The following is a 27,365-nucleotide window of genomic DNA, read 5'->3' as shown; positions in this document are numbered from 1 at the left end:
TAAAACCGTTGGTAAAAGGAAGTATAACTCCAAGATCTTTAATACCATTCATACAAGAGGTTAAAGCATTGAAACAGCCATACATTTTTTAGAACAATTTTCAATGTTGGTGTCTATTTTAGGATGAACTTTGGCTCAATGTAGAAATTGGAGTAAACCAACGCATAGGTTCTAGCATGAAATATGCATGCAAGCCTGTTCGGCAGGTTAGGTGTACGCAGCTTTGTAAAACGTGAATGCACAAATAATAATGTGAGATGAATTAAAAAGGTAAATGCGGTGAAGAGACAACAATCTTTTAGTAAGCAGATGATACTGATATGACAAAAATGTTTCACATGCATAAAATAATGTCCTATACAGACAATAAAATTGCCATGTACATCTGTAGCCATGGTTGGGGTTAAAAAAATATTGCATTACACAGAATTCGACCTCGAACTTTCACTATCTCGGAGCAATATTCTGACAGCTGCACTGATCGAATGCCCTCTAGCATGGCAGAATAATTGTACATACAGTTATTACACCTGATGATCGCTGGCGTCACCCTAGACAACTAGGGTACTAGTAATAGCAGAGAGAGAGAAGCTTGATGAGTTGTGGAATTGCCTCAAGTCGCAGATCATTTGCGGCATATTGTATATTTGTATTCATTTCGTTCACAGAGATCTTACAAGGGTAAACAGAGGAGCTAAAATCATATATGCTCCTTTGCAAAATAGTTAAGCTATGCTAAGCTATATACAAATAATATAGGTCAATATATAAAAAATATAAATGGTTTAAAAGTACAGTAATGGTAAAGACACTGGAAGAATAGCAGACAAGCAGAAAGCAAGGTTTTTAAAGTTTAAAATGTGTATCTATATTCCAACCTTTACCTCCCTACATTCGCATCAACTATCCTCCACACATGTTGTAGTGTCTCCAAGCGAAAAAATATAAAAGCTTTTTTCCAGGTTATGACTGTGTAAATTACAATCTTGCAATGCTTCTTTCTTCATATTGTGAAATACTAAAGGGAAATAACTTCAACGGAATCACCTTCAACTGAATTCAGGGCTAATCAGCAATTGTCTAATGAATCTGTCATATCAAGCCTTATCGCTTTCCCATACATTCCTTGCTTCCAGATATAAACCTGTTTGTTTACATATTCTGTCTGTTAACACAAAACTGGAGTTCTCCAAAGCCTTTTTAATCGATTAAAAAGGACAGAAGATCGTAGCTCATCAGAGACACATAACTGGAGGCTCTAGGAAGTTCTTACAAGGCCTCCACCTAATTCCTGGCCTCTAGTAAATCTAGTTTTTACATAGCATGAGCTAATAATAAATTCTAAGCAAGCTATGCAGAAATCGTAGAGCTGTTCTTACGGTAAACGGTGAGTATTTGGGGTCGTACACCTTAGCTTGTTTTTATCTTAACAATTCAGTGCCATTATTTTTATTATTTTTTTCGTTATAAAAACATTGATTTTTCAATCTGGACTACGAATGACAAAGGCATATGATTGTTGTAGAGCCTGCTGTACAAACTAAAAGACTCCTCTGTACAAACTGAAGGACTCTACTTAAATAGTTGTGCAGGAGGAGTTGTGCACGAGGAGTGCTACAGGGCACACTCAGAAAGGCCACATGATAACAGAAATACACAAGTCTGATGAATGTTCCTGGGAAATTTACTCAAGGGACAAGCTTGTAAAGCTTAATAACGCTAGTTCATTGGATGTCAGGATCCAATACCTTGACCTGAGCTTAGCCATGATAGACTTAGCTCAGGTCAAGGTTTATATGTACTGGAATTTCTTAAAGGCCTCATAAGGAAGGTATAATTGTGATAAGGTAGGTGAGCAACAGCAAGTCCTTACTCATAATGGAATGTGAGAAATAAAGACAAGATCTGCAACAGATGCAATTACATTGCTATACCATGGTTGTTGGTGCATTTGTAAAAAAAAGTGCGGTAATTTTCACAAATCTGAAAAAACAATTTCAGTTTGAGTAATGAAACATTGAGAAATTACATCACAAAGGATCGGCAGAATCTGGAGTTACTTAGCCTGTCTTGGCAAACTGTTGTTTTGCTGAGTTGTCCTCCCCCAAACCAATACCATACCCCCAACCACCCCTCACAATTTCTTTTTCATAGAACTACCATCGATAATTTATTAAATGTGAAGAGATCAAGTCATGCTAATGTACCGAAAGCGTGTCGCCGGCCTTACAAGTCTGATGCTTCAACTGCATAGACGGAAGAGAACAACTCCCTTTCAGTGCAGCTGATGCATCAGGTGCAGTCATAGATATAGTAAACCCTTAAGTAATAACATAATTACTTAGAATGAATTGTCAGTCAATAGTCAAATCACCATATTAATATGGACCTCGTTTTTGATATTCAATGACAATGAATTAATAGCTATAATCATGAATGAATGAGCTCTTTGGTTTGATCATAAAAATAAATAGTTCTGCTTATCTAGCAGTAGTTGTAAATAGTTCCAAATGGTTGACCTTAAAAGGGTCAACACGTTCAGTTACTGTTTTTATTTGTTGAGCCAATAGAACTGCTAAATCACTTGAAGTTAATAGCTCTGGCACGCATAGCAGTCCCATGGCTGATACTCTGAAAAAAAACACCTACCTGGCTAGGCCCAAACTTGGATATTGTACCCCCAATCACCTGGTTGGTCAATTCGAAATACACCCCAGGTTCCACGCCCCACTAAACATCCAATATGATTCAAAAGATTTAAAAATAATTTTCATGGCCTTTTCACTGGCTTAGCTGTAGAAACCCCCCCTTAAAGTAGCAATTTACTGACAGTGCCCCATGGTCTGAAAACCCCCCTATACGTGATTTTGGGCTGAGCCTAATAGGCCTTTTGAGTGAGTATCAACCTGGGAATGCAGTCAGCGCGTGCTGCAAGCTTGGACCACCATTACTAAGCAAACTGGCGGGTTATGACGCTTTGTTGCAATTATTTAATCACAGTCTGAGTCTGTGAAATTCCTTGTCACAATGGCAACAGTGATCGACTTGTTTATTGTGCCTCCGCCATTTGATGAGTATGTAATTTAAGCATGAAAGCTTATAAGAAATGACGTTACAGAGTGCAACATGCAAACAGATATTGTGTCAATGTGGAAGAATTCCTTGTGTGCATCCCGGGTGCATCAGAGTTCAAAAGTGGAGTAAGTGTCAGGGTTTGAACCGGTAGATGACCAATAAGTCGAAATAAATAATAAGTTGTGGGATCACGGAACACCACAACTTATTATTACTTATTGCAGAGCTTGCTGCAAAACATTGCAGCAAGCTCTGAGATACAGCAACAAACAAACATGACAACCTAGGGCAATTGATATGCTGCTAGAAATATCAAATATGTAGGTAATGCAACGAGTGAGTGTTGACAACAAAGTTTTAAGAGTTGCTTGCACGTTAACTAGATGTACCGTATGTCGATCGGGTTTGTTTTGAAACGAGCGTCTTTGTTTTCGGTTTTAGTCGCGTGACTGTGAAGATACCAATACGACGACGGATTCGGGATTAGTATATGCTAAAGAAGGCGGTGAAGTTCCGTTAGTCAGTTTTGGCGGTACATGTATTGGTGGACCGGTCGCTTACTCAATCCTGAGCGTTAGCATAAAATTCGCTATGGCCCCTACTCTTGGTTACTGGAACATTCGCGGGGTTAGTACAACTTATCTTTTGATATATTTAGATTAATAATCCTCAGACCTGCCAACCCAAGAGTGGGGCAATGCGTGAGATTTGGTTTTGGGGCAATTGATGTATCAATGATAGTATATATAAAATTGTGGAGATTGGGGCAAAAATCTCACGCATTTTTATTTTTTATGGGGTGATTGCGTGAGTCTCACGCCCAATGCGTGAGAGTTGGCAGGTATGGTAATCCTCTGTACAAAACATGTTTGTACACCAGTTTCTGCATATATTAACGCTACAGAACGAATTACATATAAAATGATCGAAAGTTGAAAATAAGAACTTCGGTTTGGTGATAATAGGAATTTTTAAGATGACATGTAGGAGTTAGCTTATACAATTTTTGCTGGTTGATCAATCTGAAATACTAGCTCAAAAATCCTTACGCTCAGTTTTGCAAGATTTTTTTGTGATTATTGTACCCAGAGACGTATAGTTCATAGAGTTATCTCCCCCTAGAGTGATAACTACACGAGCGTTTCCGGTGCCAACAAGGAGCGTTTAAGCCACGCCTCTTTTTTGTGCTAGTCAGTCGTAGTGATTGACTAGATCAATAACATCAGCCATGAGAAAGGTTAAACAAGGAGCATGAATTTCCAGTTAAGATAGTAATTAATGCTCATATTAAAAAAGTGATGTTTATAGTTTATTACTCTAATATATGCTTATTATTTAAAGCAATTCAGTTCCTACCAGGATCAATAAACATATTATGGAAATGTTTACTTTTTCATATCCATTTCCATCAATGATATACAGCCCCCACAGCCCCATACAGCAATGATATACAGCCAATGATATACAGCCCCCTGTATATCTTTGTTTCCATAAACATAAATATTTCCATAATTTTAGGGAAATGAATATGGAAATTTTATTTTAGAAATATGGAAATGTTATTGAAATGGAAATAATATGGAAATGTTATTGAAATGGAAATAATATGGAAATGTTATGGAAATGGAAATAATATAGAATTGAAGTAGGGAAATGTTATAGAAATGGAAATGAATTATGGAAATGATATAGAAACACTATGGAAAAGAAGAAGGGAAATGTTATAGAAATAGAAATAATATGGAAATGAATTATGGAAATGTTATGGAAATGGAATTAATACGGAAATGAATTATGGAAATTTTGTGAAATGGAAATAATACGGAAATAAATTATGGAAATGTTATGGAAATGGAAATAATATAGAAAGGAAGTAAGGAAATGTTATGGAAATAGAATTAATATGGAAATAAATTATGGAAATAATATGGAAATAAATTATAAAAATGTTTTGGAAATGGAAATAATATAAAAATGAAGTAAGGAAATGTTATGGAAATGGAAATTGTGACATACTTGTAATCCCTGATACCTGCATGACTAGCAAAGGCACTGAATAGATAGTGTTAAGTAAATGAGTTAATGCAATCAGTTACTCATAGATAAGATAGATAGTCATACTGGGGTTGTATTACATTGGTGTGGTGGGAAACTAATCGACTGCCATCAACTGAAAGTATTGGAAGTATGAAAGTATTACTTGCTAATTATTTTACATTTAAACACATTTACAGTTTTTTTCCTAATTTATTTCAACAAAACACTTCTTTCATGATATGAAATTTAAAAGTTGTAGTTTTTTAAAAAGCTTGAAAACCATTACGGTTGTTTTCTTTTTCCTATTAATTCATTTGAACTGCTTAAAAATATTTTCTCATTATATGAAGTTTAAAAGTTAGAATGGTAAATGTTATATAAAAATAAATTTTCTGTCCAAAGACTTTTTTATTACTCGGGCAACTCGGGTAGTACAGCTCATAGTTGATGGCAGTCAACTAGCTTCCCATCACACTAATGTAATACAACCCCAGTATGACTATCTATCTTATCTATGAGTAACTGATTGCATTAACTCACTTACTTAACACTATCTATTCAGTGCCTTTGCAAGGCATGTAGGTATTGAATTGCTTTAAATAATAAGCATATATTGGAGTAATAAACTATAATCATCATATCTTTAATATGAGCAATAATTACTATCTTAACTGTGGAAATTCATGATCATTCTCATGGCTGATGTTATCGTTCTGTCAATTACTACGACTGACTAGCACAAAAAAGGGGCGTGGCCTAAACGCTCCTTGTTGGCACCGGAAACGCTCGTGTTGTTGAATGCACAGTTATCACTCTAGGGGGGAGATTACTCTATGGTATAGTTTCACCAATGATATACAGCCCCCCAAGGATAGCCGACGGCTATCATATGGGCGGGGTTTAATGATGGAGCTCTATTAGGATTGTGCTAGCCTGGGTTTCGGAGCAACCACAACTCTCGCGGGGCGGTCGCGTTGCCTTGTTAGGTTTTAGAAAACACGAATCGCTGTTATCGTTTCATTAGCTTATTCAGCCAGTAGACCCCGCGTGTCACAATAGCAAACATTGAATTTCTGCAATGTAGGGGTAATACCTAACCAAAATAATGTATTTATTCAAAATAAAACATTTCAAATTACCTACTTTTAGTAATTTTAAAATTGGTAAAGGTCGTAGTATATGCCTAAAGTTAAATATAATTACCCGAACAACGGCATTTTTTTTCTAGTTTTTGATTAATATTTTGCCACCCCTAATATAAAATGACAAAGTCTTTCATCGGTTTCACATTGTTTTACCTTGCCAATAAGATGGGACAGCAGGCAAAGCTGTGCAATGTAGTTTTCATACTCAAAATCTAAATGCGAAACCGAATTTGAGCTATTTTACGATCGTGACTATTAATATCACGAATGCTTGTGAATGGCAACTGACTGATCATAACGGTGACAATATTGGGATACTATATTTATTTGACAACAAAATGAATTCAACAGATAAGTAAAATAACCACTATAGTTCATAATATTCGTAAATTTACAAGGTGCTTTATTCAGCATATTTGTTTGTTCGGGTGCCGTATTCGGGTTAATCCTAACAGAGCTTCATCATTAAACCCCGCCCATATGAGCGCCGTCGGCTATCCTTGGGGGCTGTATATCATTGGTTTCACAGAGTCCCGTGACCAAAAGCCGGAAACAAAAGCGCTTGAGTTTGAAAGTTAGAATGGCAAATGTTGTTATATGTTAAATACAAATCAATCTTCTGTCCAAAAACTCTTCTATTACACGGGCAACGCCGGGTGGCACAGCTAGTATATATATATATATATATATCGTAAAACCTCTATTTGAGCGCCATGGCATTCAATTTTTCAACCTTTCATTTATGATGGCGATTAATTAGAGGTGACCTTCAATGAAAGGGTGGCGTTCAAATTTTCAACTAGCTGCTCAAGAATTTAAAAATGTATATGTAATACATGTATATATACCTTTTAATATATATATACCTTTTAATATATATATATACCATATATATATATACATGTATATATATATATATATGTATATATATATATATACATATTTGTATACATACATATATATATATATATATTTGCATGCTCAGCTAGTGTAATCTTTAGTTCATTAGCTCTTGTGAATCATAAATTAAAATATTTGTGGCTGTAACCACGGCTTACAGAATAGCCGACGTTTTGTACCACCAGTTCGTTGTTTCAATAGTTGGCCAATGGCATCCGTCTTATGCTTCATTATAAAGAAGTAGACTTTGAAGACAAACGGTACCAGCAAGGGGCGCCTCCAGATTTCAGCAGAGAAGAATGGTTGAAGGATAAGTTTAACCTTGGACTTGACTTTCCAAATGTATGTAATATGACAGGTTTTACACATATCTTTCATAAGTATTAGTGCAATCTCTGCAACTCACAGGTTTTTGTACAAGGTAGAAACATGTTTACATATTTAGTTCTCCTTATTTTTCACACAGTAAAATCTGTTTCCATGTTTTGTTTGTAGCTACCCTATTTGATAGACGGAGACTTGAAGATGACAGAGACCAGTGCAATCTATGCATATCTCGGTCGAAAATATGCTCTTTGTAAGTTATACGCTCAACCATTCATTTTCCCTCACAAATAAACAGGTGGAAACGTATGAAATGCTACCTGCTATGTATTGTTATAGTGGCATGGCATAATCGTGCGCCATAACGTATCAATGTATGCATAATATAGGCACCTAGCCATTATTGAAGACAGCAAAATTACAGTTGTAGCAAAAATATAGCGACATCAAATATAGCGACATCAAATATAGCGACATCAAATATAGCGACATCAAATATAGCGACATCAAATGTAGCGACATCAAAACTTGTTTGGATGCAATAAATCTGCTAACTTGTCAAGGATCTGTGAATAAATATGCATTGGGAAGCCAAGAAATATCTCTACCAATTGATATCTATTGCTTAAAGTTAATCCGTGATGATATAGCTTGTGGCCCTGTGCAATTTGTTGATGCTTTTAATTTTTTTATTTCAATTCAAATTTGCAGATATATTTTCATTCATTTTTATTTTTTACTATACTAGCTGGGCTACCCAGTGTTACCCGGGTAACAAAAAAGTCTGTACAGAAAATCGATTTGTATTCAACTTTGTATTTGTATTAAATTTTCCCCATCAGAATAAATTTATGTAAATTTTAATCCCGTTCCAAGGCGAGAAAATAACTTAGGTAATGTATTTTTTCAACATTTTTTACCATAAACTGTACTGTGTACTGCATTAGTGCTGGGCACGAGTACTTCTTGGCCAACGAGTTTAGACTAGTCCCCTTCTGTTCAAGGTTGGCTTCAACGGTCTAGTCCCCTTTAAACCGATGGTTTAAATCGAGTGGTTTAAACCAGCCCAAAAAAATCGGCTTTTATGGTTTTTCATTTTTTGCGGGAAAAACATAATATTTTATCACCCTAATGGTTCATGTGCGGTAGAAATGCAATTATATGTAATTATCTGCTGTGGAAGTTTATTTAGGACACAGTAATAAATTGAGGGCAGAGCTCAAGTTGAAACTACATGAAATCCTAGCACAACAATGAATTAGCGAATTTCATTTTCAATTGGTTTTATCAAGTGATATGATGATACTGATGAAATATAAAAACCATGTAAATATACTAATCCAATTATCGTCTCTAATAATGAATGAATACTTTCTCAAATCTGGCCAGTGAGAAAGGATTACTTATAATTAGAAATTAAAACAATAAAATTCTTTTGGGCAAAAGCTTCAAGTTTGCAAACTAATATTTCATTTATTGGGCGCAAGCCAGTCGTTGGATTGTTAGAATTCAGTTTATCAAGTTTGTTGTATTTTGAAAAGTTTTGAAAGACAAAGGCTTTAAGGCAAAATGTAATAGGTGTGCTGTCATAACGCGAGGTCACGCAGATAGGCTTAAAGATGTGGTTGCGTCAAATTTGAGTTGATCTTAAAAGAAAGCATTTTTTTTCTCTATCAGTTGATATGTTGTTTGTTGTGTTAGTCGATCTCATTGCCAAGGTATTTGAAGATTAAAATCGAAAAAGTCTGATCGCCGTAAAAATGCTCTGGCCAAAGAACATGCCCAGACTTGCCCAAAATGATGCCACGCGGTATTTATCTGTCAATATATCTCGTATTCACATCGGCTATTTGCGATAAAAGTCTAGTCCTACGCGGCTCTATTGGCATATATCTTATTTTGTATTTGCTCATGTTGGCTAAAATAAAATTTTAAATCCAGCTACAGATGCATTATTATGAATGTTTCCTCATGAATGAAAAGGCCTCAAATAACGAAAATTGAAAATTTGTCTTACTCACTTTATCCAAATGCTGTGTAAACATTTGAGTACCGACTACCAATTCTAACGGTCTACGGTAATTCTGTCAAGCAAACTACATGTATGTAGTATAAGTCTTTGTCTATAGACTATAGTCTTTGTATCAGCACAGTTCCGCCGCTACCCACACTAACGATATACGTACAGCCTCCCAAAAGCCCCGCTCACATTATGTCCGTCGCTTATCTTTGGGCTGTATATCATTGCCCACACCGAAAACTAGTTTCTTGCTACCGTAAGTAAAATAAGCAGCACGTCTTTGAAAAGAATATACATAGGGATAGAAAAGTCTGGGATGAGAAGTCTGCTGCAAACTGGATTTGAACTCACATTCTCCAGTTCTGCGGACATCCATATACCGTATCTAATTCACTACAATATTCTGCAAATCATGTTTTGCGTTATCTTCAACAATATAATTTTATTATATAATTTTTACAAGCAAAAAGATTTTCATCTCGGCATAAAGCTTTTATTAAAAATATTCATCAATTCGTGGCCACTCACATAGTTTTAGCTGATACAATAAGACAAATTCATCTACTGCAACAACTCAAACAAAACATCATGGTTTATGCAGCTCACATTCAAGTCTCTCTTTCCCCTTTATGGCAGTTTCCACACTGACAAAGCTGCTTCGGCTGGTGGGACGACATAAACATCCTGTAATCAGTACAACAAATGCAATAAATATATGTCATTCATAGATATGTCATTCTAAAGCGTATCTACTGAAAGCTTTCAAATTGGGAGTTTGATAGATTGCGAGTGTAATTTTAAAAACGAATAAATGTTTAACAAAGGCACAAATACGCCAAGCCAACGATTCGAAGCTTTGATTCTGGAAGTTAAAGATTTGCATTGATTAATCGATTTTCTCCACTTTCTATAAGTGAAAAGTGAACATCTAAAGTCAAATCATAAATCTAATTTACTAGATAAAACTGCCACAGAAAGTTTGAAGCAAATGTAGCTAGGTGAACCGATAAAAAAAATAAAACGATGATTAGTGATAGCAAAAGTTATAATTTTATTAATTTGTACATGTATTAATGAGTACTGAAATATTACCTTTAGTATATTCATCAATCTAAGCCATTGTATTGCTAGATGCTAAAGATTAAAAAGAAGCCGTCAAGAACTCACTGTACATACGTATCTCGCACGCGCAGGAAATTACATTTTAGCCTCAAACAGGAAAATATAATCTGAATGTAAACTCAACAGGAAACTCTATAGGAGACTCAAAGTAAAAGATAAATTTACCTCCATTCTCAGATCTTCCTCCGTAGAACTTTAACTACCTGAAGCCAAGAAAACTCGGAGTCACCTTCGCAGCAATTTTTACAATTATGTTTTTCGCCAATAAAATGTGTCGATCGAGTAATTCATTAAAGTAACGATGTTAATCAATTTAGTAAATATCGATGTCCATGCGATTTAATAATAGAGTAAAATCCCTAAATGTGAGATCACAGACAACATGTTTTACGAGTGATAACATTTATTATGGCCTTTATAAAAAATTTGCGCTGATGATTGGCTAAGGAAGCAACCTCATATTTATCGCTCGTGGTTTCTTTTCGGATGTATTGCTTGTGACGTCACGAAAAAAGCACCCGCTGGAACGTGAGCTTTTTAAAAGAGGGCCTCATTCAAACGCATATATCTCTGGACAGGGTTGGTCTACAAAGACAAAAATGGCATCAAAGTGTAGCTGATGTTTTAGCCTTTTATGGGTCTTAATTTCATTAAATTGAATTTTTTGACGCAACCACATCTTTAAAGCTCACGTAGCAAAATGCCAAGCTGAAAACACCAATTTAGACAGTGATGCTAATATTCAGGTGATAGAAGTTGAGTCATCTGCCACTGCTTCAAACACTAGCAATGCATCTGCATTATGCTCTGCTCTACACTACCACACGACTAATCACTGGCATTAAAGTTCCTACTTATACATAGAGCTGTATGTAAAATATTCACTTTATGTTATAAGATTTCTGCTCTGTATTACATCGATCATGTTCGATTTAAGACTCATTCTGAAATTTCCATATGTTTTCTCTCTTTTTCCCATAACAACTCCCACAGTACCATTTTTAACATATGATTTCACATATGTATGTTCAATACTCAATTATGCAGCTATAGTAAGTGATGTTAATTAGACTTGAAATTGCAAAAACCTTGGTAAAATTATAAAAACCGGTTTAAACCAAAAAAACCTGGTTTTTTTAATAAAAACCGTGATTTTTTTCAACCTTGCTTCTGTGCGAGTTTTTCGGGTATGGGATAGATGGTAGTGCTTGGCATGAGTACCTCGTGGCAAACGGTGGCAAACCTCGTGGTTTTTCGGGTATCTGGTTTGTTGATACTGGTTGTATGTCTAAAATCTCCAAACATCAGACATGTTTTAAAATTTACAATGCAATTATAATTCTATTCAATTAATTGTTTTTTACAATTTTTTAATGACCGATATTGTGCTCGTAGACTTAACCCTTTGAAATTTGAACCCATAAGTGTCAGTTTTCAGGCATGGCATAGGGTGTCAGAATCTGTATCTGCCGAAATTCCGGCATTCACTTGGCTTTGTTTACAGAAGCCATTTTTTTAAGTAACATCGTAAATCAATCAAGTTAATTTTTGCACAAGATATTAGACCAGAAATTTTACTCCCATTTGTAACAGTTTTCAAATATCTTTACCTACTTCCTTCGTTTTAATAACAAATTTTATTTGAGCAACATTGCGAAAAAATTAACACGACTTGTTTGTTGGTAGGTCATGAACAATTGTGACGCAAATAAAGAACTTTATAATACTAATTACAGTTTTCCAGTATATTTTGAGTCATGAAATAATAATCAACATGTACTCAATAGATATGATGCTATTGTAAATGTTTTTACGAGTTTTTTAACATTGTACAAACTTTTATAGCTTTAGTCCGAATAATGATAAAGTAGTTTTTTCTGTTTGATGACATTTGCTTGGGTTTGCCCGACTTCTTTACTAGTGTTTCACCAAATATCATTGTATTATAAGCACATTCAGATATACATATATATATATATATATATAATAAAAGTTTCAAAACTTTGGATCGCTGGACACATTGTCCAGGGTTACTGACACGCAATGACAAAGTAGGCCAGTGTTCAAAAGGTTGATAAGCGGGTTATTAGACAGTGTTTAGAGAGCAGGGCGCAATAGACCGAGTTTTTGTCCACCCTATTCGAGGGATCCGTGTAAAAAAATCCGAACCCGCAAGACTGAAATGCTCAAAATCTCTATTACCCGATAATCGAGAGAAGATAAACCTGCTAGTCCAACGAGTTTTATTACCCGTGCCCAGCACTATACTGCATACTATAAATAAACCGGGTAGACTCAACTCGAAAACCGAGTTGTTCGAGATCCGAAACAATTTTTCTCATTAGAATAAATGTATGTAACTTTTGATCCGTTCCAAGGTGAGAAAACAACTTCAGTAAAATATTCTCTCAACATTTTACACCATGAACTGTACTGTATACTGCATACTATAAATAAAAAATGAGTAGATATATATCGTGTTTAATTTTAATAAAAGATTTTCTGTTTATTATGATGGAAAAAGAGGACAAAAGTAAACATTTCGCATGTTTGGCTTTTAAAACATCAAAAACATTAAAGGTTAAGATGCAATTTACTAAAAATTGCAGAAATTGATAATGAAACAGCAAAAAGTGCAACAGATCAGTTACATCAAAAATCGTAGGAAAAGAAAATATAAACAGCAATGGCACATTTACTTCACATCTTTGAAGGAGAATCCTCCTCCAAAACAAAATTAGGTTAACTCGACTGGAGGAGTTATCTCCCTAGTAAATTTCTTCAGTAGAGGAGACGTCGTTCCAAATGGTTCCTCCCTTTTGTAAAGAATTTATGAAGCGTAAAATGCTTCTTCAATCGTTAATGAATGTTTCTATGCGGTTTCCGGACCTGTTCTAATTCCTATGCGCATGCTCCGGTTTGGTCGAGAACCGAATTTATGTTTGAGTTCCGAGACAAAAAATCTCAAAATCTTTGTTCAAAAAACTGAGATAGTCAGTAGATATACAGATAGATATACATATTATAACCTTATTATGAAATCTATATATATAATTATATATATTTAGATTTCAGAATAAGGTTGCATACAAGCTCATTGCACTCATTGATATGTTTGCTACAGTTTGCAACCAACTTGGATTTTTTATGCGATAGAAGATTTATGAGCGTCGATCGTGTTAAGATAGCCGCAAGGACGCTATCAAATAATATGCTATAATAATGCAAATTTGGAAGTTATATAATAATAATATATCAAATGCTACAAGTACATGTATGTATATCCAAGAACATTTGACATAATTGAACCATACTTATAATACATCTATGTAGAAACTGAAATTAGTATTTTTGAAACAAAAATATTTGTATCGTTTGCTTGGCCTGTTTCGTTCTGATTTTTACTCTCGATGGAATGAACATCTGGCTGTTCAATACCTTCCACAATGTTTTGTGACATCAACTCTTCTTCTGCACTACAAAACTAGTCGATCTTTGTGTCTAAACAATTTTTTGAGCAGAGCAAATCTTTTATACGTTACATTTAGCACAAATAATAAATTTCTAGCTGCATGGGGGCTAAGCTCAACTTTTAGCCTTAAACTAATCTAGAAATTCCCCTGTCATACAGCCCACGACCAAAGTGATATTGGAAAAAAGAAAGGGTACTGATGGTTGAGAAATGCAATATTAACAGTCAAATGGCACTGCAGTGCAATAGGATAACTGTAATGGTAGCTGTAATGTACTGGGTGTGGGTGTTATTATGTACAACAAACAGCAATAATGAAAGGAAAAGATTATATGTTTATATATCTCCTCCTGCAATAGGAGAAATGCAATATTGGCCAATATTAGAAGTAAAATGCACTAATATTATTAGAATAATCAATATTATTAATATAGTAATAATAGAAAACCAATGCACAATTTTGTTTACATTTCAAAACGTCATAGCTAAGAATATCAAGAAGTTGTGATATTTACATAGATTTTTAGAAAATCTATTTAACAAAACTATTTTGAAGAAATAATAACAGTAACACATTGCCCATCGTCATCATCATTACTTTGAAATCGGCAAAAAAGAAACGATTTCAGTACTCCTACGTTAATCACGGAAACCTTCGGTAATTCGCCAATGCTATTAAATATCGTCATCAACGCCCCATCCCCCAGCAACATGGATGGTTTATGGAAGATGGAGAGCTTAAAGCTAGATGGACAACACAACAACCAGCACCTCCTGATATGCTCGTGGACATGTTTTGTCCACGAGCTATCAGGAGCTATCAGCTATTAAATAGCATTGGCGTGGCATCTAGATTTCACGAAAGAATAACATGCACATTTTACCAGTCTATAATAGACTGGTGAAATGTGCACGTTATTCTTTCGTGAAATGCGCACTACTTAAAGGGTGACTTGCAACAAAATTCACATTACAGTTATTTGATATGAAAAGATTCACCATGTCTTACTCTGTTGTGAGGTAGGTGCAAAATATGTGGAAATGTGATTAAAAGCTCTTAAAAGCTCAAAAACGAACGGAAAATCGCAGCCGCACGAAACCGCCGTAGTTTGGATTCTCTTTGCAAAATGGCTCAAATGTGACGTAGTTGTGGGAGATGGTTTCTGTTTACACTTTCATGCAACCTTATTCGTCGAAATATTTTCACAAATATATTTCACGCATTCAATAAAACCATGTCTATTGTTCTTACGCGTCTGTTTTACCGTCATTGTAATGCTGTCACTTTTAGCAGTGATATCTTATAACTTACTGTAAAAATTCGTTTAATTTTTTAGCCCTAGCTCGAAGAAGTACATATCAATGTCTGATAATCATGACGCGCCTGTTGGTCACTTGTGATAATCGAAAAGTGCTGCAAAATTTATTTGCGATGTATTGGGTCACATGATCAGATTACGACTTGCCAATTAGACCAAACCGAAACAAAACTGTAAAGTAGCGAGCATCTATATTTGGGACGAGGTCTTCGGTAAAACCCGAAGTGTTTGTGATAAACTAGTGCTATGGTAAGTTTTATTTTGAGCTTTTTACTGGCCTTTCAATTATCGTGAGAACATCACGTGACAAGACAATAACAGAATTTCACGGCTGCGTCAGAGAAATAAAGAGATTCCAATCTACGGCGGCTTTTCGCTTTTGAGCTTTTAAGAGCTTATAATCGCATTTCCACAAATTTGGCACCTACAACACAACAGAGTAAGACATGGTGAATCTTTTGATACCAAATAACTGTAATGTGAATTTTGTTGCAAGTCAACCTTTAATGGTTCTATTCTCTGTCGCTCGGCGTTTCAATTGCCTGTCTTAATTTTGATAAAAGTAAGGCTTAGCAAGTTTTAATAACGATTTTTGGCCAAATTAATTTGATAATAGAGCAGGAGGGCATCAAACAGCTGTCAAAAAAGTGATTTATTCCTTTTGGAGGTGGGCTATGTGATAAGAGTGGCATCTAGATCAGAATTTTGAGCTGATTTCAAATATCTGGTTTCTACACCTCTCAGATTGTTCATTTTTGAGCAATTTAATTAATATATTATTTTAATTAAATGTCTGTAATGTTTCATGTGCTTGCAACAATGTAATAATGAAAATGGCATATAAATACTAAATAATTAGCAATAACCTAAGTTGGAATCAATTCTGATAACATTAAAATATTTATTCTCCAAATATTATAATAATAGAATTGTATTATATAATATTGTCTATTCCCAGTTTGGTTGATGTTGTGGCAGCTTTACAGTTTGTCCTTGTTATTCCGCAACTCATATATTATTACAGATTTGCAAAACAAAATTAAAAGTATTTTTAAAGACTCAGACCATGTATATATAACATTTTAGTATACATATATTCATCATTAATGCTTATTATGTTGAACCGTTTACTTTATTATGCAAGTGAAATCGCAATTGGTCAGTCTTTTATACGGTGTGACACATATGTATTCTAATCAAACATGAAGTGCACCTTTGGTTACATGTATAATACCACTAGAATACTAACCTTCTAATTCACAGTCATCTGAGTCTTCTTCATCACTACTTCCATCTCCATCCTCTTTATTTCTATTGCTACAGCAGCTGCTTCTGCATATGTCCATACACTTGAGATCTGTATAGTTGTACTGACAGCGACGAGACTGGCACCCAGTTTTGCATCGACAAAACATGTCCACGAGCATATCAGGAGGTGCTGGTTGTTGTGTTGTCCATCTAGCTTTAAGCTCTCCATCTTCCATGAACCATCCATGTTGCTGGGGGGATGGGGCGTTGATGATGATTTTCTTGGCTCTTCTCCATATTGCGGCCTGATAGGCAGCCTTAGATATACCCTACAGGATGAATTTATTCGCGGAGTTATATTTCGCGAAAATTGCTATTTCATGCATATCCGCGGATTAATATATTCGCGCTGAAAACTGTCACTCTCTATGAAGAGTTAACTCTATTACGTCTAGCAATAGAGGTAACCCTACGCATGCGCATATTGCGTGTCTCGTTTTCTATTTAGCTTACAACTACACATACGGGTCGATTGTGCTAAGCTATAAATTTTTTACTGCGTTCAGAGGTTTTCACGAATATTCATAGATGTGGAGGCCTTTCATAAACTAACTATTTGTGGTAAGTAATGAGTTTTTCACATTTACTAAATTAGTTGAATTATACTTTGGTTCTTCGGTAAAACGCAATATTTATTTTTTCCATCCCTACCGCTTCATTGTTTGTTTTAGTGAGAGAGATTTTTCATCATACACGGAAGCACAATGATTGCAAGGGTGGTAGATGTCATTTTTAAAAGCTCACTAATCATTCAGGGAGGTATTGAAATTGAGGTAGAAGTGACCGCAGCTGCTAACGAGGAGAATATATCTATTTTGAAAAAGGAACAAAAACGCCTTTACGAGCGCAAATCTTTGGCCAACCGGCAGAACTTTGCAATAGTAAGCCACGAGGAGAGTTCTGATAATAACTTCCTTACCAGTCATGTAGTAGCGAGAGAATCGCCTTTAACATCTACCCAAGACAGTGACGGCGACAGAGCTGCTATTACCAAAACAACTAGTCAGAGAGCACCAAAACACGCTAGTATTCACTTATCAAGAGTACCAGTTTAATTTTATTGCTAGACAACCGCCATATGGACTAAACTGTTTATATTTACTCCATTCATCATTTGTAAAATTTTATTTGTATTTGAAATATTTTATTTGTACACTCAAGTTTGTAATAAATTATAATATATCTATACATGGAATAAATTATATAATTTAATAATGCTTGCTGCAGCGATATCAATGAGTTGTCGATGAAGCGGGGTCTAGGTTGACTGGTTGCTTCTCTGCCAATATTCCTGCCTTGATGAATATTACTACTTGCCTCTGATTTTCGTAGTCGGAGTAGGTTGTTTCATTCTCAATCTGCAGTAAACACAAAAAAGAAAAACTATTAATAAGTGCTACAGTAGTACAAAAACGATAGCTGAAGTATTTAATGAAAGCGAGCAGTTTTTAAACAAAAGAATTAACTAATGCAGTTAATTATGGAAAAACGTATCTGCACTGCAAATCAAATACATACCATAATGTCCAGATCAGAATCATGATCGTCCTCAACTTCGGTATTAGAGATTTATGGAGTTGATATCAATGTAAAAAGACTAGGAGAGGTTTTCCGATGCCGAATAACTTGTGAAAACCTTGAATAATTTTGTAAAGTTTGATGCATTGGCAATAAAACTTGAAGCCCGGTGATGATTTTAAAAAAGTTTTGGAACTCATCTACGTTTAGTACTTCTGCCTCGCGGCTATTTTTGCGATGACGTCATTCTGCATATCTTGTGACAACCTTGAGTAATTTTGTAAATAAATGTGATGCATTGGCAATGGTGTTAGCTCAAAGCCCAAGCAATGATTTTTAAAATATTTTGGAACTCAACTACGTTTAGTATTTATATTAAAAACTAGCCTAGCGACTAGTTTTTAATTTGATACAGTAGTTATTCTCCCTTGTGATTAAAAATAAAACTAATTATTCACGGAATTTAATAATTCGCGGAATTGACTGTTCGCGAAATTGCGAATTTTTATAACCAACGAATATTTTCATCCTGTAGGGTATGGAGATTTAACTCATCTAGTGTGGGTGGTAGGTTTGGTTATGATGTGCGAGACGGTGAGCAGAAGATCTTATACCTTGCTTCATTGATGGAATTTGTCTCTTCAACATATATAATCTGCATATGAATGTCTCAATAGATCATCTTATTGCACCATCAATTTCAAAATCTGTTCCCAATGATTTCAGTGTGTTACAGAATTCCAGATTGTTCTTTAGCAGCGTGAAGTAAGTTATTTTCCTGTTGGAATAGAATGCGCTTACACTGTCGCATCCACTTAGAGCATGGAGCCCGAGCAGTGCTTTGCATCGTTCGGGTGTGAGGACAGTAGACAGACAGCCTGTTTACATATCTCAACTGTTTCTTACCACAGCAGTGAATGAGTTTTTGTGATGGCAGCTCATCCACTAGAGATAGACAGCTAAGGAAAACATCTGTGTCCTGGCACTTGACTAGAACTTTTGAGCTGGGTTTGTCTTCCATTATCTTTGCGATATGTGATAACATGCGCGTATCTGCTTCCTCGTGGTCTGATGTCAACCTTTCTATTTGGTTTACAGTGATTGATCCATCAAGGTCATAGCTGATCATGTGGCATTCTTGAGAAAAAGCTGTTACAAGATCTAGTTTCTGCTTCACAGTTGATTTTCTCCATGTATCCTTTAAAAATTTCACTAAAGCAGTCTTGTTTAAGCCATCTGCTAAAAATTCAGACCTTTTTGGCACACAATGGCTCGGACTAAACACAGCAACCTTCTGCCTTCCTTTCACACTTCTACGACTTCTCTCACCTCCTTTAATGCTGCTATCAGGGTATGTGTCACAAACAAAGTCCACACGACATGTGTGATATACGTTTGCATTAATAACGATCTGTTGCAAAAGCTGACTTGCAACCATGCCAAAAGTTGGAGGAGCTTTCAGGGTCTGAATTTCGGCCATAGCATCAACCACAACAGCGTCAAAGACTGGTAGCTGATCCTGGTTAACATAGATTGATGGTTGATCATCAACATCTTCTTCAACAGCAGCCATTAGAGCCGACTTGGCAGTCTTCAATATAGAGCCATCAGAGTTAGCCAGGGACCAGCTGATGTTGCCAAGAGAGAATGATAACACTTTTCTCAAATCCAAGTTACGCTGTTGGCTGATCACTAACAAATTCTCAAACAATCTGTACGAACACTCTAGGACTTTTTCTTTTGATTTTTTCTTAGCTGATGGTAATGAGGGGAAGGTTTTGAGCTTGTTTGACTTGATGGATGCATTGAAATCAATCTCTTGGGTGCTTAACCTCCTCTGGACAAATTCTGAAAGCTGTTTCTCTCCTATCAAATTTGCCATTTCAAGATCCTGCTTCACTTCAATGGAGGCTTTTGCACCACTGATAATATGTACTTGCTTGGTGGTTTGAAACGCAAACGGATTTTTTCTTGCTGTTATGAGTCTTTCATGACTTCCCTCATTTCTTCATCAGCCTTCCATGCCTTTTTACGCATCTCATAACTTGTTGCATCTGAATCACCGAGCACTAGCATCTTCTTCATGTCTGTATGTACAGCTGTTTGTTCTGGGTGAGATATAGTCCAGCATCGAGAGGCCGATGATTCCTGGTAAACCCTATGATTCCACCGTGAGACTTTTAGTCTCTTTTAACTGCTTGCTCAATAGATTGATCAGAAGCGATAGAGCTGAATGGACAGTGATGTCGTGATTGGTAAGTAAAATACCCCTTCTTCATAAGAGCCTCATACACATTGCTGCGCTATACTTTCAGATTAGTCATCTCTGCATAGTACAGCATGTCATATCTAGCGTAGTTTGTGTGGTCATATGCAAAAAACCAAGGAAGGATCATACATGCAATTTATCTATAAATTTATGTCCAAATTGTAGACTATAACACGTCATGTAAACTGCAAAGAGTTAGTTTTGCTGCTCACAAAATGTGCAGACAAAAAAGAAAATGTTTTTTTTCTCCCACCAAAGTGCCATCATCATGGTGTAATCATCATGAATTTGTAAAGTTATAAATATCTAATCTCACCTCTTCTGCTGTATCACATTCTTTCTGTCTCTTCTCATGTTTTTTCTCAGCTCTTTCCATAACGAGTTTATTACAATACTTTTTATAACAGGCATAATGACAACAAGTCTGAACTCTTATCGAAGTTCTCAATACTTAGCACTTTTTGAGCAATTTCACATTGAATGCTCTCTTCTAATATCAACCATCTGTTTGAATACTGTTTGGCTGTCTCATATTGAAGTTTAGTCACTCTGACTAGGGTTTCATTCACAGGCTAATCAAGACGGTGAAACGAGCAGTCTTGCTGCATCCTTGGCATGGGTTAAGGAATGCTGAGAATTAACTCACTTAATCTCAAATAAAAGCATTTATTAATTTTTGAGATTATAAAATAGTTTTCTTTGTCTGATATGTAAGGTTTTCCAACTACTTGGAGTTGCTCCCTCCCATTTCGAAAGTGCTCTTTAGCTCAGAAGTGAGAAAACACATAGGTGTAGAAACATTATAATTGAATTCAGCTTAAATTTCTGGCTATAAAACATCTTAGTTTGAGCAGCCCACCTTACGAAGGAAAAGGCTGAAAGTTAAGTTTATGTTTCTGCTCTACTATGTCTATTTGTGTATAATCCATTCAGATGGGTAAGTTTTAAGAATATGTCGACACTTTTCAAAGATTTGGTAATATATTTAAATAGGTTTATAAGTGTTTTGTATCGTTATTGTACTTAAACGACTCCACAGAAAAATGGTTAAATTTGTTGATGAGATTTTGATACAAGGGTTTGCGACATTGTTGATGATTAATTTTCGTGAGTTGTGTGCACATGCATTTATCATAAACACTCAAACATTCGCTCCGCTCGTTTGGTCGGGGGATTATCATATACTATCATAAATGTAAACCTTTTTTCACATACGTCAAAGTATCAAGACCGCGTTGAACAAGGAACTGCTATTAGCCTGACACGGTTATTAATTATTTTCATGGTGTTGCTTTCAAAGCTTTAGCAACAAAAATTCAAAGCTTTGGAGTTGAAAAACGGACTTCGATACGAACAGAAACAACGAAAGATTTGTTATTGATGTAACTGAGTCATTAGTAATACGATTTTGAGGTCACTTTTCTACTGATCATTTGCACTTAAGGGTTCATAATAATCAAGGAATGTCAAAGTGGCGGTCAAATTGAGGTGGCGATCAATTGAAGGGTGATTCTCTATTTTTCAACCCTTCTATAGTGGCGGTCAAATAAAGGTGGCGTTCAAATAAAGGTGACGTTCAATTAGAGGTTTTATGGTATGTTACGGTAGTAAGGGCAAGTAGCGGGCACAACAGTCGTCTGCAGCTGCTTAGTCAAAATTGAAGAATAGTTAAAATGAATTTAAAAAGGTAAAAATATAGGAGAATAAACATATATTATTAATAAACGTACATGTTATTGATAAATGTTGTTGGTGTGAAAAAGGATGAAACAGGGGACAAAGATAAATTTTTTCCCCCACATAAGCGTGTTTCAGGTGGCCAGCTCTTATTTTTAAGAAAAGAAAGATTATTTGAGATTATGGCACTTTTTAGTTTTTATAAATTGACAGTGCTGTGCGGAATAAACTCAACAACGGTGTTGAAAAACCTAAATTTTCATTTACAACATTGTTACCGATCGTGAATTTAGTCAGTAGTCATAAATTATATATAAAATTAATGCTCTTTTTGTCATTATTCCAAATATGTAAAGCAAGCAGCTGTAAAATTGTTATTAAATGATTTGTAGGCTATATTTTGAATATTTTATTTTTTGCTTATTTTGAGTCATTCACAGTCAATGTGTCGGGGAAAGTCATTTGAAATGTCAATACTTCAAATGTTCTTAAACTGTCTCTTTTCTTTGTAAATGATGAATCATGCATATATAATCAGCATTTTCATCTTTGTTTTTACTAGAGTGACTTTTCATTTCCTTGAGAATTCCTAAAGGTAAAGATGTTCAGTGTTTTTAATATTATATTACACCGAGCTTTTTTGCTTGAAAAGTTTCAGGATAGTTCTCGGATTAACTAGACAGTTAATTAACATGTTCAGCCATAACTGCCACAAACAGCTTACATCGTTGTAATCGACAAGCTTACAGCTTGTCGATTGCGACGCCGATATTGAATCGCTGTAAACAAAGTTTCCACGACTTTGACAGTTAGTGGACCAATCTTTATTTTGAGCACAAAATCGGAATCAGTGTGTCTGATTTACCCCAACAGAATGATCAAAGTCATATGTGGCAGTTATGGTTTATTATTTTTCTTCTACCACCTATTATTGAATAGTGACCTACAGGCATGAAACTACTCCATAAGTAGTTTACTATTCAGCTCTGCGCTGAACATCTCACACCTGATCTAGTCATTCACAAGATGGTATTGCTCTTTCCTGGTTCTCCGCTCCGATTCTCGCTGTCTTATTCTATCATTTGCTGACTATATGTCCTAGGTGGTTCTACCGATGAGGCGAGGGTACGGAATGACATGGTGTACAGTGTACACGTGTCCCACAGGTCTGCCTTTTCCGCTGTCGTCTACAACAAGGAGTTTGTGAGTTTTACATTCTAATACATTTAGCTGTACATTAGGGCTAGCTGTTTTAGGAGGTGTACGTTATAGGAGGTGTACATTAAAGGAGGTGTACGTTATAGGTGTACATTATAGAAGGTGTACGTTTTAAGAGTTATACGTTATAGGATGTATACATTATAGGATGTATACGTTATATGAGTTGTAAGTTATAAGAGGTATACGATATAGCAGGTGTACGTCATAGGAGGTGTACGTTATAGGAGGTGTACATTATAGGAGATGTACGTTATAGGAGGTGTACATTACAGGAGGTATACGTTATAAGAGGTATACGTTATAGGAGGTATACGTTATAGGAGGTATACGTTATAGGAGGTATACGTTATAGGAGGTATACGTTATAGGAGGTATACGTTATAGGAGGTATACGTTATAGGAGGTATACGTTATAGGAGGTATACGTTATAGGAGATATACGTTACAGGAGGTATACGTTATAGGAGGTATACGTTATAGGAGCGTCTACTGTATACTGAAGACAACTTGAACATGTTGCCTTCAGTATTATTGACATATAGGTTATATTCAGCCTGGTCCTGTCTTCATCGGCTATGAGTTTTATGGTTAGATTGGTGAACACTCATTTATTTCCAATACATTTTGATCAAAAGTGAAATTAAGTTTTTGTTCATAATAATCATTTCATATTATATAATTCATATTAGTTCATAGGAATCATTTCATATTATATAATTCATATTAGTTCATAGGAATCATTTCATATTATATAATTCATATTAGTTCATAGGAATCATTTCATATTATATAATTCATATTAGTTCATAGGAATCATTTCATATTATATAATTCATATTAGTTCATAGGAATCATTTCATATTATATAATTCATATTAGTTCATAGGAATCATTTCATATTATATAATTCATATTAGTTCATAGGAATCATTTCATATTATATAATTCATATTAGTTCATAGGAATCATTGTTAAAACAATTTAATCCATAGCCATTATAATATCTTTTTTTTTGCTTATTTCTGGTTTCCATTAGAGGGACTCACCTAGTTTTCCGGTTAGCCAGCTTAGCCAGCTCAGCCCGCTTTGAAAATCTTATGTTAATTACCAAGAATTAAAGAAAACTAGTGTTAGAGAAATAGTTCATACATTGATGGCACGCTCGCAATCGTTCTCGCTACTATTTGATATTCTTGATCGTTACCAACCGGTTATAGTAAGTGATCAGCAGAAAATTGTCCATAAAACCATACTAATAATTACCCAATTACATCAATAGCAATTAATTCATTCATTGTTTCTGTTCTCAATGTCTGTTTTCCAACTCATTTTAACGGTTTTCTCGTTGAAACATTGAATGTGATGCCATAAGTATAATTAGCAACTATATCAGGCTAATAGTAGTTTCTTTTTTAGTGCGGTCTTCATACTTTGATGTATGTGAAAAAAGTTTTTGCATTTTCGATGGGATCTGTACTGATACGCATATTGAGACTAAAACTGAGGCTATTGTGATTACACTTGGTTTCTCTTTCTTCGTGGGCATACATGTATTCTAAAGTGCACGTAAGTTTTATTGGTGGGCATACATGTATTCTAAAGTGCACGTAAGTTTTATTGGTGGGCATACATGTATTCTAAAGTGCACGTAAGTTTTATTGGTGGGCATACATGTATTCTAAAGTGCACGTAAGTTTTATTGGTGGGCATACATGTATTCTAAAGTGCACGTAAGTTTTATTGGTGGGCATACATGTATTCTAAAGTGCACGTAAGTTTTATTGGTGGACATACATGTATTCTAAAGTGCACGTAAGTTTTATTGGTGGGCATACATGTGTTCTAAAGTGCATGTAAGTTTTATTGGTGGGCATACATGTGTTCCAAATTGCACGTAAGTTTTATTGGTGGGCATACATGTGTTCTAAAGTGCATGTAAGTTTTATTGGTGGGCATACATGTGTTCTAAAGTGCATGTAAGTTTTATTGGTGGGCATACATGTGTTCTAAAGTGCATGTAAGTTTTATTGGTGGGCATACATGTGTTCCAAATTGCACGTAAGTTTTATTGGTGGGCATACATGTGTTCTAAAGTGCATGTAAGTTTTATTGGTGGGCATACATGTGTTCCAAATTGCACGTAAGTTTTATTGGTGGGCATACATGTATTCTAAAGTGCACGTAAGTTTTATTGGTGGGCATACATGTGTTCTAAAGTGCACGTAAGTTTTATTGGTGAGCATACATGTGTTCTAAAGTGCACGTAAGTTTTATTGGTGGGCATACGTGTGTTCTAAAGTGCACGTAAGTTTTATTGGTGGGCATACATGTATTCTAAAGTGCACGTAAGTTTTATTGGTGGGCATACATGTATTCTAAAGTGCACGTAAGTTTTATTGGTGGGCATACATGTGTTCTAAAGTGCACGTAAGTTTTATTGGTGAGCATACATGTGTTCTAAAGTGCACGTAAGTTTTATTGGTGGGCATACATGTATTCTAAAGTGCACGTAAGTTTTATTGGTGGGCATACATGTGTTCTAAAGTGCACGTAAGTTTTATTGGTGAGCATACATGTGTTCTAAAGTGCACATAACTTTTATCGGTGGGCATACATGTGTTCTAAAGTGCACGTAATTTTTATTGGTGGGCATACATGTGTTCTAAAGTGCACGTAAGTTTTATTGGTGGGCATACATGTATTCTAAAGTGCATGTAAGTTTTATTGGTGGGCATACATGTGTTCTAAAGTGCACGTAAGTTTTATTGGGGGGCATACATGTGTTCTAAAGTGCACATAAGTTTTATTGGTGGGCATACATGTGTTCTAAAGTGCACGTAAGTTTTATTGGTGGGCATACATGTATGTGTTCTATAGTGCACGTAAGTTTTATTGGTGGGCATACATATGTTCTAAAGTGCACGTAAGTTTTATTGGTGGGCATACATGTGTTCTAAAGTGCACGTAAGTTTTATTGGTGGGCATACATGTGTTCTAAAGTGCATGTAAGTTTTATTGGTGGGCATACATGTGTTCTAAAGTGCACGTAAGCTTTATTGGTGGGCATACATGTATTCTAAAGTGCACGTAAGTTTTACTCTGCTAAAAATTGTTTAGTCGTTAATATCGACTTATTCAGCTGTGCAGAAGATGAGTTGAGGTCAGAAAACGCTGTGGAAGGTATTGAACAGCAAGAAGAATGCAGAGGTTCCTAACGAAAACAATAATCAGAACGCAGCTGCGCGAGCAAACGATTCTATTTTTTTATAAAACCAAAAATGTTGAATTTGTTTTTCAAAATATCAGTTTCCGTTTCAGAATTTGTTAAGTATGTGGTTTGTTACTTGTTCTTGAATATATATTTGTAGCATTTGATAAATTATTATTCATTAACTTTTAAGTTAGAAGATTCATAGCATATTATTTGATACCATCATTTTGGCAATATACTTTAAGCTTACATTGGATCGATGCTCATAGCTCCTCTTCTAGTGCACATTAAAAGCCAGTTTTGCTGCAAACTGTTGCGAACACATTGATGAGTACGATGAGCTTTTATGCAACCTTATTAAATATACATGTAGTTATAAAATGAAAATATGCCTTCAAATTTACAATGAAATAAAATTAAAAGCTCCAACAATTTGCAGCGCAGACTATAAGATCATCGTAGGTTAATTGCAAGCAGTAGATATCAACTGGTAGAGATATGTATATATCAGCTTCTCCGTGAATATTTATTTAGAGATCTACTGTAGGTTTGAAGTAAGCCGATTTCTTCCACACAAAGGCTTAAAGATGTGATTGCGCCAAATTTTAGTTGATTTTGACCAAAGAGTTGATTTTTGTCGATCAGTTGAGATGTTGTTTGTTGTTTTAGGCGATCTCATTGTCAAGATATTTGAAGATTAAAATTTACGAAAATCGGTCGCGGTAAAAATGTTCAGAAAAAAGACGT

The 27,365-nt window shown here is 35.3% G+C and overlaps 1 protein-coding gene across 1 annotated transcript in view; it reads left to right on the top strand.

Moving 5' to 3' along the window:
* Positions 1-3,542: 3,542 nt before the first annotated feature.
* The window catches only part of LOC137408735 (glutathione S-transferase Mu 7-like), a 39,286-nt gene continuing 15,463 nt past the window's right edge, over positions 3,543-27,365 (top strand). Inside the window, exons 1-4 of the mRNA XM_068095316.1 lie at positions 3,543-3,702; positions 7,359-7,499; positions 7,653-7,734; positions 23,289-23,389. Coding sequence (XP_067951417.1) covers positions 3,667-3,702; positions 7,359-7,499; positions 7,653-7,734; positions 23,289-23,389 — 360 coding nt within the window. The 5' untranslated portion in view covers positions 3,543-3,666. The remainder of the gene's footprint in view (positions 3,703-7,358; positions 7,500-7,652; positions 7,735-23,288; positions 23,390-27,365) is intronic.

This window comes from Watersipora subatra, chromosome 11, assembly GCF_963576615.1.
Source record: "Watersipora subatra chromosome 11, tzWatSuba1.1, whole genome shotgun sequence".
Taxonomy (NCBI): Eukaryota; Metazoa; Bryozoa; class Gymnolaemata; order Cheilostomatida; family Watersiporidae; genus Watersipora; species Watersipora subatra.
Note: the sequence above shows the minus strand (reverse complement) of the source record. Positions and strands in the feature narration are given on the sequence as shown.